Source organism: Gobio gobio, assembly GCF_949357685.1.
Source record: "Gobio gobio genome assembly, chromosome: 10".
Taxonomy (NCBI): domain Eukaryota; kingdom Metazoa; phylum Chordata; class Actinopteri; order Cypriniformes; family Gobionidae; genus Gobio; species Gobio gobio.
Window position 1 is genome coordinate 47,523,585 of NC_137116.1, and position 14,594 is coordinate 47,538,178.

Sequence of the window (14,594 nt, forward strand, 5' to 3'; positions counted from 1 at the left end):
ATCTCTTCACCTCTACACAGCCTGACCTTCACTTCCTGCAGTGTTGTGTTTCTTTGTTAAACTACAGTTGCAGACAGTGTTTTGTGATTTGTTCCGTTTCATATGTTGGAGGAAACGAAGAGAAACTCGCATCTTTCTACAGTTTTGTCTCTATTGTCTTGCGTGTGTTATGAGTTCACACAATCTTCGCATTATGTAGTCAGCGAGATCCTGCAAGATTCTTTTAACACGTTTGGTGTCTCGTACAGCACTTCCCATTTGCACTGCTAATTTTGAAACACTGTGAGGTTTTGTGAATAGCAGCCCGATTGAGTATTTCAGATCTTTGCTGAAAAGAAGAGCTGTTCGTTTTAATGGTTCATAAAGTTTGTTTTTTGCTTGTATATTGTGAATATTATTGATGACAAAGCACCACAAATTGTTCCATCAGCCTATGATGACACACAACAATTTATCAGAAACGTCAAAATACTCAGTGCCATCAAAGTTAAAGTTCAGTGCTTTACAACACCGCATTCTACAGTATTTGCAGACAATTTAATGTGCTATAAATGTCCGACTGCTGCTATGTTTACTGCTAAATTGCTAAACTACCATCACTATGGCATCTCTTGGGTATTTATGATTCAGCAGAATGGACTGGAACAAAGCCTTTCACTGGAGGATGACCAAAAAGATTGTGAAGTTCATGGCATATAATGTAATTAATATAAGCAGGGTTTTGTTTGAGATCGTTATTTGCTTTGGCAACTCTGTGCGACTCCATTTCATCCTCTTTTATTTGCTGTAAACCACATTTAATTATTTATGTATTTATTTTAACATGTATTTATTTATTGTTTCTTTATAGTGATCTCATCTATTTCCGATTTAACTGTCCCCAAATGTCACATACCAAAAAAAAAACCTATCTATTCAATTTTTTTCTAGTGGACATTTATAGTTTGTTTTGTTTTTTAGATTGTTTGCAAACTGTCTTTTTTTCCCCACTGTTTCATATTTAATAAAATAACCTCGGTTCCATCTCACAAAAATGTCTGCTGTTTTTTCAGAGGGTGATTTTCAACATTGTGAACTTCAGCAAGACCAAGAGCCTGTACAGAGATGGCATGTCCCCCGTGGTGAAGTCGACCAGCCGGCCTAAATGGTATTCATACCCTCTGCAAATATCACATGTCCACCTACACACTGTTCACCACTGCACTTTCCACGCTTTAATTCCAAATAACAAATCCACGACTTATCTTCCATGTGTATTTTCAATATGTGTAATGCAGGCCCAAGCATGGATTCCACACAAGCCCTGCAGACACGTCGAATAAGACTTAACTGTGTACACTGTCGTCATAGATATCTGACTGTCTTATCTCTCTTTCACAAACAACAGGATTTTTCGTTACCACCTCTTCGAGTTTTCACACTGCCGGTGTTCCTTAAAGGAATCATTCAACACTTTCTCACTTTCTCTTCCTTCTCCAAGTTGACAATGGTGTGTTTGATGTTCCAGATGAGAGGTTGTGTTGCCGGGGATGTTTGGTCTCCATGGTGACGCCATCTGGGTAGAAAAAGGGACAGTAACAGGGCTGTTGATAGAGGAATTGTGAGAAATGCCAGAGAAGGAAGTGAGCTTCAGGCTGGACAAACTCCTCATAGGCGCCATTTTCTCGAAACATGTTTTGTGTGTCTTTTAATCAGCTTGTCTCTTTGCGCTCTGTCAGTGGTAGGGATGGTTTTATTAGACACACATCTGCCTTCATGGAGGAGGAGATGCGTGAAAGACAAATGCAGTCCCCTAGCTCTGTGTATTTTTGGATGTCTGTTAAATGGCTACATTGTAGACTTGGAATTAAGCTTTTATCCCCATTGTTGTTGAATCACGGAAGCGTAATAATACTGAAAATAATATTAAATAATGAAATGTTAGTCTTTCTACTATTATATTACATTCATTATATTATGTATACACAATGGGGAAAAAAGCTATTAGAGCTTTCATAGTTGGGATTTTTTTCACAAACTTATTGCAGCAACATGTTTCGGTCTTATAGTGTGCGATTGCTTTTATAGTGTGCTAGTGTATCTTGAGCACTTTCCAACAACTTTGGGAAAAGTTTGCAAATCCCTAACTACTAAACACGTACCCCTACACACACACACACACACACACGCACATCCACACCTCCTATCAGTATCAATCAGAGTGGTGCATTACCATTCAAACACTCATCTGCCAGGTTGAATTTGCATGGGCCATGCAGTCTGGGCAGGTGAGGCCTGTCAGAGGTAATAGCAGGGAACTGATGGATGCAGAAGTGTGTGTGCATCCATACGGGTGCGTACGAGAGCCACTACGCAACGTTATCCTGACGTGCCGAACAGAGGTCATGTGACGGAGAATACCCGCTCAACGGAAGCCTTGACATCTGTCACGAGTCGATCAAGGGCATTCAGACAAATGGCAGGCATCTGCCAAGGGAGCCTGTCTTCCTCTGCCAAACCCTGGTCACGGCCTAATGGGACAAGACAATTAGATGGAGATGCTGCCGGAAAACAATGGACTGCGAAACATTTCACAGTCAAGCTGACGTCTCCTACGTGCCCATGTTCAACATTTCCCTCAGGAGAGTGCTGGGAGTATTTCAGAGTTTGTAGCACATCATATCTCAGTTTTTATAGGCCTGTGCCCCTCAAACCTCTCTTTAGAAAGGAATTACTGTAAGGCGGCACAATTATGATAAACAAATACATGCATGTATACACTAGGGCAGGGGTTTTCAAACTTTATGATGCCAAGGACTCCCAAATATGATGAACCTTTTATGAGGGACCCCCTTCCTAAAATCCATATCTTTTTTTATGTATGGAATAAGCAACTTTCACAATAAATGTATTTAAGCAGCTATGTACTGCGTTAAGAATACTGCCTTACAACCCCAGTGAGCAAGAAAAATAGGACTATAGTGAAGAAAAACTCACTAGAAAGACACAAAGCAAACAAATACAATTCTTGAAAGTATGTATATGGCAAGAAAGGAGAGAAATATTTAGACCTGAAACAGTTGGAATGTTCGCTAGATTTTATCCATTTTTGCTTGGTCATTTTATTCTCTGAAATTTTCTGGGGAACCCTTAGAACATTCTGGAGGACCCCTGGGGTCCCCGGAGCCAGTTTGAAAACCCCTGCACTAGGGTGACCAAACGTCCTGTTTTCCCAGGTTTTCAAATCCTGTCCTGGCCCTAATATAACAGTTTTTTATCCATACAGAGGGGGCATACTTTAAATGTATTGAAATTAATAAGGAATCTTTGAGTAAACTTCGAGTATCATTTGAGTATCTCATTGCTGGGCAGAGTGTCTTAAAATCAAAATATGGTCACCCTAGTATACACACAATTAAATAAAAAAAAATCATAATATTTGACAATAATGCAGCTTTATTGGAAATTATACAGAATAATAATAGTATGCGCACAAATTATATTTACATTGATTTTCACTTTATCATAGTTTTAAACGTGCAAAAATTCATAATTTAGTGATGGACTTTTATACTTTAAGATCTACATACAGATCAGGTACAAGGTAAAAACGCTGTAAATCATTTGAAAAATAGCAAAAATAAAGGATGGAGGCCTGGTAAAAGTTTTCAATGTGACCAAAAAGAAAAAAGTTTAATCTGTTTTTGTTAAACTCTAAAAAAAAATTGCTAAATGGCACTAAAAGTGGTTCTTGGCTCGTAATCATAGGGGAACCCCTTTTGGTGCTATATAGCACCATATCCTAACATGTTCTGTATATGGTAGCGGTGCTATATAGCACCTCAGCCGAAGAACCGCTGAAGAATCACTGAAGCACCAAAATTTGGTGCTATAAAGCACTTAAAGTGGTTCCCCTATGATTACGAGAACCACTTTTAGTGCCATATAGAACCTTTTTTTAGAGTGTAGTTTTAGTAGAAATCAACCCCTGGGACATAATCGTGTCTGTAATTGAAGAAACACCTGATTTTTAAATATCTGCTATTGGTTACAATTAATAACCGCTACAAAAATAAACAATATGGATAGAAAACAGGGGTAGACTGAAATAAATGCTGTAATCAACACGTCACGATTAGTTGTAATCCTGTTCTCAATCATTTATTTGATTCATTGTGCAGCCCTACAGTTTAAATCACAGTCAAGCTCATTTAGGGTTTAAAAGAAGAACTTTTTCTTGGCTCATGTTTTTTCTTCTTTTAGATATAGCTGCAGAGAGGGAACAAATGGCCCAGGCTGAACTTGAACCCAGGTTGCCAAGAGCACAAAAAACTCTCAGTATATTCCCTCCGTCACAGCTCCAACCATCAGTCTTATTTCTATTCTCTGTGACAGTCCTCACACAGTAATTTATTGTATCGCAAACTCGCCCCTTACATTCTCAAAAGTGAACTTTTTTTCCAACTGGAAATGGAGCAATTTTTTGCTAACTTTCTAACATTTTCATAGCAGGGAAGAGGCAGATTGACATTAGACGACATTTCTTTTATTTCCAGCGGCATCAAAGTCATTGTCTGAATCATGCGTTTTTTTTCTAATACCAATCTGGAGCTCAAAGGACCGCCGTTTGTGTTGGTCTGCGGCATGTGGTGTGAAAATAAGCCTGTAGCATTTAGAGACTCTGAATACCCAAGCAAAAGCGACAGAACCTCTGTGTACAAATGCCACAGTGATAGTCATCAGATGGCTGGATCAGGGTGAGCTGATCATACCGCATGCTGGCCACCGCCGCTGTGGCGCAGACTCGGGCATTAGGACTTCAATAAAGTGAGGAAAGACCACGTAATTCTCACATAAATGCGAGACGATCCTCTCTGTTTCTCATCCAATTATAGAGATGTGAAAACAACATGCTGCGACACAATGGGAGCCCTTAGGCACACACTTTTACATACACTTGCTCCCTTCCTCACAACACACGTGATAATAGCTATATGTGCAAAGGGGGTGTATGTGGCATTTAATATATTGTGTGTGAAACCGAAGTAAAACATAATGGCTCATGTGATCATGTACTGTACCATCCTAAATTAATTTCTATGCTAGGCGCTGATTTAGTGCTAGTCAGTGTAGCCATGCACTGCAGAAAGTATCTAGAAATTTGTTGGCCAAGGACATACAGCTGGTTAAGCTAGTCACAGATCACAATTCTGTGCAATTTAGTTCTTTCTTGTGTGTAGTTATAATAGTTTGAGAATGCAGTGGCTGTACAGTATTTTATCACCCTATATCAATCAAACTCACTGCGCACTGACGATGAGCGAGTGTTTATCTTTTTCACATGGCAATGTTGTTAATATTCCCTTGTTATCTATTTAACACACTTCAAACATTTGTAATTTGGACAATATCATTATAAGTTCTTATCATTTTGTAATTACTTTGCATAAATAAGGGACAGCACAAACTATGAAAACATTTTAGTAAATAAATTAAAAAACTGGTCTGTTATGTAATCTTCAAAAAAGACACCTTGGACACGTTTAATCAGGCACCACAGCATCCAGAGAGGCTAGAGATCTGTATATTACCTTTGTTATGTAATCGAAAAGATAAAAATTATTGTTGAGGGAAATGAGGGAGTTACTTTAATAGATTTTTGCCACAAAATAAGAATATATGCTTATATTGTCCAAAATTCTACTTATTGTGCAAAACAACAATGTCTCTTCAGCCTTAATTATGCTACCTGCTTTGACTAACAATTAGGGCTGGATATCGTTCAAAAATTTTCAATATCGATACTGATACCTTGACTTCGACACCGGTTCCTGAACGATACTTTTTTTCAATACCAAATTTATTTAACTGTTTTAACAAAATTACATTACCTAAAAAAACCCTTTAGTTAAATTTTTTCAGTTTGTTGACTTTTTTACAGACTCAAAGACTCATATGTACGGTGGAATATATGCCTTGCACTCAAGCGCACAAATAAAGCTTGCCGCAAAGCACTGGCAAAAGTAGCCTAATGTTTATAAATGTAAAAATAGCAAGGAGACATTAAAGGTGCTCTAAGCGATCCTGGGTGGAGTCATTTCTTGTTGACGTTCGAAGTGTTGTCAAACAAAACAGAGGCTAGCTAGACCCTTCCTTCTTCTCCCCCTCTCCTCCGTGCTTCCTGAAACAGTCATGAAGAGATAGAGATCGAGCGTTAGCTGCTAGAAACCTATGTTGTATTCACCAAAGTTAGCGCTGGCTGCATAGTTTTAGCTAATTATATCCTTGTGTTGGTTAGGCGAACATGAGCGTCCATTTATAATAACAAAAAAATGGTTTAACCCACCTGTCCAGCAAAAAAAGAGCCACCTGGATGTCGGATTGGAAGCCTTTCTGCCGTCGGAGTTCTCGCCACATTTCGAAGGCTTTTCCGATGTAAATTCGGGACTTTACGCGTTCCTTTTCCCTTTTCTCAGCAAGCTGTTCATCAGAATGTCGTCTCTTTGGTCGTGTGTCGGCCATATCAAAATCATATAATTCGAATTTCCCTCTTCATGTGCATGCGCACTAACCCCAAACCTCCACCCCTGAATCATTCTTGTCGGTTATTGGCTGGAGCACTGTTTATGATGTTTCGTTGTCCAGACTGCCCAAGCTTGTTTTTGTTGCCGTTTGTGGAGCTTGTGCTGACTACAGAGACCGCGTTTTTTTACAGTGTGTTCAGGGAAAAGGCAGCTAGTGGATAGTGAGATGTTTGCTGTATGTGACAAAAAATGTTTTGGCCTAAAAAAACGTGTGACATCGCTTAGAGCACCTTTAATTTTAATTGTTTATTAATAAACTACGGTTTTCTGTGTCCTTGTTGGGCTGCAAAGATGAAGTTGATGATGTTGACTCGTCATCTCCGCAGAGGTGGACGTGTGCACTCCTAAAGAGGGAAATGGACCTTTCATTTGGATTACATACAAAGTATTTGTTTTCGGTTATAAAATATATATTTCCTCTTTTCCTCCTCTTTCCCGCCCTACTCTAGCCTATGCTACACTGAGAAATGTACACGGACTAAGTATTTCAGGCACTTGTTGCGCTCACTCGACTCTTCACGACCAATCGCTTATTGTACCCCCAAGTTGTAAGTCGCTTTGGATAAAAGCGTCTGCTAAATGCATAAATGTAAATGTAAATGTAAAGGTTATAAAGGTTTGAATTGGTTTGTTTAAACATTGATATTTCAAGCTTTCTATAGGCCTATTTCTCATGCCTGTGAGGAAAGTATATGCTGAATTTCCCTGGTGAAATGTAGTCACACTTTTGATCTTTTACATTTATGTGGGTTGGAACGCTTACCCCCTATTTACATTGCACACATCTGTGGCGCATCACGGCTCTGACAAGGTTTTGTTCCATCCTCTTGCCACGGTGTGGCCAGTATAAACAGAAGCATTGACTAGAGTGGACGCGGTCAGCTCCGGTGGCCGTGTCGGAGCCGTAATGCACCGCAAACGGGGTTACTCACTACAGCCTCATGTGCGAGCCGCATCCCTGGGCGTAACCGTCGTAAACTAATGTTTTTTCCACCACAGCCAATCGTGCTGCATGCTTATTGGCTCACTGATATTGACGAGATTAACCCCTTAGGTATCGAAATTTGGTATTGAACGACAAGACCTTTTACGATACTCAATAGTATCAAGGCAATTCGGTCGGTACCTAAAAAGTATCGAACCCGATACCCAGCCCTACTAGCAATAACAAGAAGCAAAATTGGTTTGTGAAGGAAGTAGCTAGTGTTTATTCTTTTGTGTCCTCAGTGCTTTTATAGTCCTCACTTATTGTGTGTGGTTGAGACGAGCTGTGACATAAATGAAAGACTATTGGCTGTTTGAAAAGAAAGGGGTTGAGCCCTTTAGTATGTCCCGCCCAAATATGGTTTCAACAAATGATATGCGTATTCTTCTGTGCTTCCTAGTTGCTGAGGGGCAATTTCAGAAGACTTTTTTTCAATCTCAATGTTTTGAGCTTTAAAACTCCTGAACAGCTAGCTTTCATTTCTCTTGAGCTTTTGGTTTGTATTGTTGTTGCCTGTGAATTTCTCTTTCACATTCTCATTTTCGTTCATTTTCCATCATGACAGCAAAGTGGAACCACTCAAAAACTGCTAATCTCTCTTTGACAAGTAGATATGAAATAAAGCAAAGAGCAGCTTTAACTGTCTGATCCAGCCTTGTATGCAGCATTGGATAAAGTCAAGAAAAAAAGATTGAGCGTGGGAGAGAGAGAGAGAGCGAGAGGGTGAGAAAGTGAGAGAGAGACAGTTTAAGAAAAAAAGGAGAGAACAGATTGCCATTGCTGCCTTTATCTGTGGAAAAAGTCACTTTTAACCTGAAAGTTGAAACCTTTATCTCTATCTGCAGAGACCGTTCTTCCTTAAGGCTGGCTGATGCTGGAGCTCCGTGTGTGTGTGTGTGTGTGTGTGCTGTGGCTCATCGGTTCTTGGCCCCCATGATAGACAGACAGGCATTAGATTGGAACTTGGATGCGTGTATGTTTGTTTCTGGATATATGCATGTGTTTATGCGCCAGCAACAGGACAGGGAATGGACAGGACAGGAAATCACCAATGAGCAACCATAGTTTGTTTTTTTATGAAGGATTCCCACAGTCATGGTAAAGGAGTTCCAGTACAGACATGGTAAAATGGAAATATCATAATCAATAGTGTTTTACAGCTGTTGGAAATTAAAGAGACCACATGCCCCTTTACAAAGTCTTGATTTTGTTTTTGGGGTCTACTAGAATAGTTTTTCATGCTTGAATGTTCACATTAAACATTAAACAATTTTCACATATTTTACATGCAACACCTCTCTTCGCAGTCTGTCAGTAACTCTCTGTTTCGTTTCTGTGTCTATAAAGCCCCTCCTTCAAATAAGTGCAATGTTCTCTGATTGATCGACTGGACCAGTCTGTTACAAATGGTCAATCACTTTCAGTGTGTTTCGGAAATGTCACGTCCCTTACCATAACCGTGAGCAACCATTGACTTCCATAGTAGGGAAAAAATACTATGGTGGTCAACGGTTGCTCTCTCTGCTTGGTTACAAACATTCTTCAAAATATCTTCTTTTGTGTTCAGCAGAACAAAGAAACTCATACAGGTTTGGAACAACTTGAGGGTGAGTAAATGATGACAGAATTCTCCTTTTTGGGTGAACTATCCCTTTAATGTCGATTGAATGGCTAGTGACATCAACTGGTCACCTTTTTTTCCTGGTATGTGATTGGTTGAAGCCTTTTCTGTCACCACTAGAGTTAAAAAAAATCGACATTGCTGCAGCACATTCGCGTTCGACCTTTAAAGGTAGGGTAGGTAAGAATGATCTAAAACACTTTTGTCCAAATTTGTTTAAACTTTCTTTATATGTCAATACATAATTAAAATGTAAGTACTCTGAAAAAGAGAGTATAAAAATCGAGTGACTCTAGACTTTTTAATCTGCAATAAACACCGCTCATTATTTTCGTTCGGGCCGAAACAAGTCATTGGCTTGGGCGACTGTCACTCTCTCTCGCTACCATGGCTACCGCCGCTTTTGCTACAGGATCTGCCCACATGCGCGCACCCCAGTGTTGCCAAGTCGGGCTACTTCAACACTGTTGCCGCGGGCTGTTTTTCATGTCCGCGGGTTGAAGCGACCCCAATTATGTGATATTTTTCCCCCGGGATTTGCGAATTTTAGCAGGCAGCCCTACCAAAAAGGCACATATTTTACCCCCCAAATGCGATTTTTACCAGAGAAACACGATTGGGTTTGTTTTGGGCTAGTTTTGAGTAGCAATTGGGCGGATTTTGTTGTGAAAACCTGGCAACCCTGGCGCACCCGTTTGATTTGAGTTCAAGAGGCTGTATTTCTGCTGGACAGGTAATCTTTCATTTTGATTATACATTTTTTTGGTTTATGTTTTCATGAAGCATGTCTCACTAGCACACGTAGCTGCCTAATATAGCTAACATAACATTACTTAGCATAAAGTTACAATGTTATACACTTAGCGAGCCATTAGTAGAGATGATAAATACTCAATATGCTTAGCTCAAGTTGATCGCTGTCGTGTTGAATTTCGCAAAATATAACTTTAGATAACAAAATGCATGTGTAAAAGCTAGTACACCGCATCCAGGAACTTTTTTTTAGAACTAAGTTAGCTTTAGCTACTACCCTCTATCTAAACTCTTTTACCATGTTCACCGGGAACTTTACCTGCACGTTTATTTCTGCGGTTTGTTTTTATATTTTCTACCAATGTTTACTGATGCTTTTATCTTGTATCTGTGTGTGTTGTAGACGTGTTGTGTGTGTATTTTAAACTTTACCAGTATCGGTATTCTAGCTTGATAGTGAGTACTACAAGACATCTTATTTGTTTATATTCATAATGATAAAGTTAGATTTTTTATTACATGTGATTCTGCCAAGATGTCGCTACATGCACTCCGCTCCTTCTTCTCCGCTCGTCTCAGGTAAATAATGCGTCTTTCAGCTGACGGTCGGCGTGTTTTGGGGGCGTGGCTTTGGAAAGAGCCCAGAAGGGAGAAGGTGGAGTGAATGGAAATAGTGAGCTGTCTTTAAAACGTGTCGTGAGAGGTCTACAGACACTCAATTTTCATACTTTCTTTTTCAGAGTACTTACATTTTAATTATGTATTGATATATAAAGAAAGTTTAAACAAATTTGGAAAAAAAGTTTTTTAACCAAATCCTACCTACCCTACCTTTAAGGATAATATAAAATATAAGTGTGCTCAAGTGTTCCAAACCTGTTTGTCTTCACCCGCTCCCAACTTTTTCCATTCAATTTTTAAGCATCTCATGGAAACAAAAAGAACTGAAAGGGAACTGCAAACTGTATTTCATATGCATTATTAATAAAAGAACAAGATGTATATTTTTTTACTTTGCAAACTCCCAATATATCCATAGGCTACATTCAGAATGCACACTCTTAGCAGAACCGCCTGCACCCGCCTACAGTGAGAAAGTTAGTCCCATGTCTCAACCAATTTAATCGGGTCACATGGGAATTCCGCAAGAATGCAGATCTATAGTTCAAACAAATCTCTTAAATATATTTCAAAGATTCAGTGCCATGAACAATTTTTGGCAAATCCAGCAAACTTTTAAATACAACTTTGTTTCTCTGGTTAAAGCCTGCTTACCTTGACCCATAGCCAGCCAATCAGATTGGAGCTTTCCATATTTGTGTGCAGCAAGCATCAGAGAGTCCGTGAGTTGTCTGGAGACGTGGCTGGGACTGTTGTTAGCTTAATGGTGGTTTTGGAACCGTTATAGGTATCTCTTGCGCTGTGGTTCATTTGGTTGTGTTTTTGCAGGCTGGCAGCAGTGAGGAGGACTGATGCATTGGGCTTATGGCTTTTAAGTGGGAGGATAAAGTGGTTGTGAGCTCTTCATAGGACTGAGAGCTGTTTAGCATTCAGCAAAGACAGAAGGAGGGACCTTTGACTGCTGATCCTCCTGACACATTAGATCCATTCTATGGCTATATTGAGATTCTGGGTGCTTATTGTAGGATAGACTGTACCTCTTTTTCCTCTGCATTATTGGCTCTTTCGGCTTTTAGTTACTCTCTCTCCCTTCTCAAAGTGATTTTGCTGCTTGTTTCTTTTAAAAGTCTGTCAACCAGACCTATGTATTTCTTTTTGGGAGAGTTTTGTCGTCAATGTTAAAGGAGACTACTGTATATAGCAGATATTGATGTTTATATAGCCATATTAGGGTTGTCACAATACCAGAAATTCATTAGTCAACACCAGAGAAATTTCATAATTCCCAATAGCAATTTTGAGACAAGAGAAGAAAAAAAATATTTTAAAAGTTAAATATCAATATAAATGTTAACAAATTATAATGGTTGTCTTGAGAATTATTCCTCAAGTACTGATTAAGTACTAATTACATGCAAGTTTTTTTCAAATAATTATTCATTATTCACAGTTTGTAATAAACCATAATGAACAAAGAAAGAGATTACAAGCAAAAAGACAAATATAAACAGAGCAAAGATGCAAATTAAGTAGTTTTTCATGAAGTAAACAGAAATTAAAAAACAAATGTAGCAATCATAGTGTGTGTGTTTTTAGGGGATAGAATAAACAGTTTGTACAGTATACAAATAACTGTCTATGAAAAGTCCCCATAAAACATGGAAATCCAACGTGTGTGTGTATGTGTGTGTTTATACACTGGCTTTGGCTTTCGGTTATTGAACCAAGTCAGTATTCTCTAACTCAATGGCTTAAAAAAAGGCATTGTTACTTTTTTATTCAGTATTGACTTGTTTCCCTACACCCTGTTTTGTTGGTCTTCAATGTACTTAACTTGTTGCTCTTTACTGTGAATGCATTTTCGAACTGTTCACTGGTGTGAAAGAGGGCACTGAGGCTATATTTAATGCCCTAACATAGAAAGGAAGCTAGAATATAATGAGTTTAGCTCAATCTTGGTTTAGCTCAATGTGGTTTGGCCACATTCGCACCTGCTGGTAGATGCTGGAACTACATTACACTACTGCAGCAAAAAGTATCTTTCCCCATGGAAAGCCATTCAGAAGTAACCATGTATTCTGACACTGTACTTTTTCACACCACATATATTCTGTTCCAGTGGCACAAGTTTGAATGCTGTTGGTAACTATGGTACTGCATAGAACTTAGTGTAAAACTTTAGAGGGTTACATCAACACAGCTTTTTTTTTTGTTATTCTAAAATGATTTGAGTTTAACCACTTCTAGCATGTTTTTAGCATACGCTAAAGTGAGTTTAGTTCAGAATAATATGCTGATTGTGTTGTCTCCCAGCAGAAGTGCCTCTCTCTCTTATTTTCTCATCTCTTTTTATGGAAAGCTTTGCCTCCCTTCATTCACACTCCAAGGTGACAACCTTCTCAACTTGGAGAGGGGAGCCGGTACATCCCCTCCCTCCCCTTCCCACCTCCTGCAGTGTGGGCTTATTTGTTAGCCTGATAGAGCGAAGAATTAGCAAGCTTCTTTCTGCCGGCAAAAACGGCAAGCGCAGCGAGTGGAGTGTCACTGAGCTTCTGGCGTTCTGGGTTCTGTGAATATGGAGAGCTCTGTGGCACTCTCAGCAGATGCTGCTGGGAACTCCCAGCATGCAGCAGAGGCAACGAAGAGCGGGTGCCATCCGTACCAAAAAACAAGAAACTTTTGCAGCGATCAGACCTGCGCTGGATGTCATTTCAAAGAAAAGTGAGGGATTGCAGCTGTGATTGCAACAGAGCTTTTCATCTCCTGGCACAAAGCTACAGAGCTGTCACTTGTGAATTAATGTGGATTCAAATGCCTGCAGGAGAACTGCAAGGCAAAATTATGGTTTCATAAGGGAGAGTGGGGTAAGATGCGTCATAGCCTTAATCTAGCAAACTGTGTTTAATGTTTGTCACAAATATTAAAATATTTTATATCATTTGTGCTTATGTTTTTCTTTGTATTTAGACTTTCTTTTATTGCATTACAATATTGAATTAGGTTCATTCATTTAAGCATTTCTCCTTGCCTGGAGGACAACTTCAGTGATGTGACACAGCTTACCCCACTCTCCCCATTGTACAGTGTATGAAGGACTCAGTGTGTCATCATTCTTATTACCATAATAAGTAGCTCACTGTTCTTACATTTATGCATTTAAATACATGCTTTTAATGGCGTGTCTCTCCTCTCACCAGCAGCAAAGACCTCTACTATCATTCCTCAAAGAGAAAAACTATTATTGAGAAAAATACTTTCAAAAATAGCACAGGGGTTACTGGGAAATAACCTTGGCCAAGGGTATGTTTTTATGAAAAAAGCGTAGAATGAAAACACGCACGCACTCACACCGTAAGGAAGTTTTTCACCAGCAGGACTGCTCCACCATGAGTCCGCCTGGCAATTTTGCTTTTGTACTAAATCCTTCCTGTGAACGTCTGATGTAACAAAATAGTGAAATTGTATTTGGAGATGTCTCCGGATCCACCAGAGAGGCTGCTAGCGGTAATTGCCCTGTCAATCACTGGGCTCCTGCTGTTGAGTCTGATTGGTTAAGCTGTGGGTAGGGGAAGCTCACCTTAGAGGAGAGGAAACTCTTTCCTCGCTCTCCTTCTTTTTCCATCTCTTTCACTTTCTTTCTCTGTAGACCCCATGGGCTTCTGTTTGCCCAGGGATTCTTCGCTGCTTACGAGGCCTGTGTACTGTTAAAACAAACAAAACGTAAGGTGGTATGCGGGACGTAGGACAACAATTTCAATGTAGAAAACAGTTGTGCGGCTTAATGTTGTGGAAATAGTGATACTTATTTGCTGAATACAAGGTTCAATGAACAGCATTTATAAAAACATATATTTAATTGAAATCTTTTGTAACATTCTAAATGTCACTTTTGATCAATTGAATGCATCCTTCACGAATACAAGTATTCATTTCTCTCTCTTATTTTAATCTTGCACAAATGTTTAAATGGTACAGTATCATTAGCCCCTTTCACACATACAGTCTTTACTGGTAAATTACTGGTCCTGTGTGAATAGGGCCTTTTCAAGAA

General features: G+C 39.3%; 1 protein-coding gene across 2 annotated transcripts in view; it reads left to right on the forward strand.

Annotated features, from left to right (window-relative positions):
- The window catches only part of agbl4 (AGBL carboxypeptidase 4), a 498,974-nt gene that overhangs the window by 162,267 nt on the left and 322,113 nt on the right, over positions 1 to 14,594 (forward strand). For both annotated transcript variants that reach the window (XM_079826732.1, XM_079826733.1), the window contains one exon: positions 1,053 to 1,147. In XM_079826732.1, the coding sequence (XP_079682858.1) occupies positions 1,053 to 1,147 (95 nt within the window). The remainder of the gene's footprint in view (positions 1 to 1,052; positions 1,148 to 14,594) is intronic.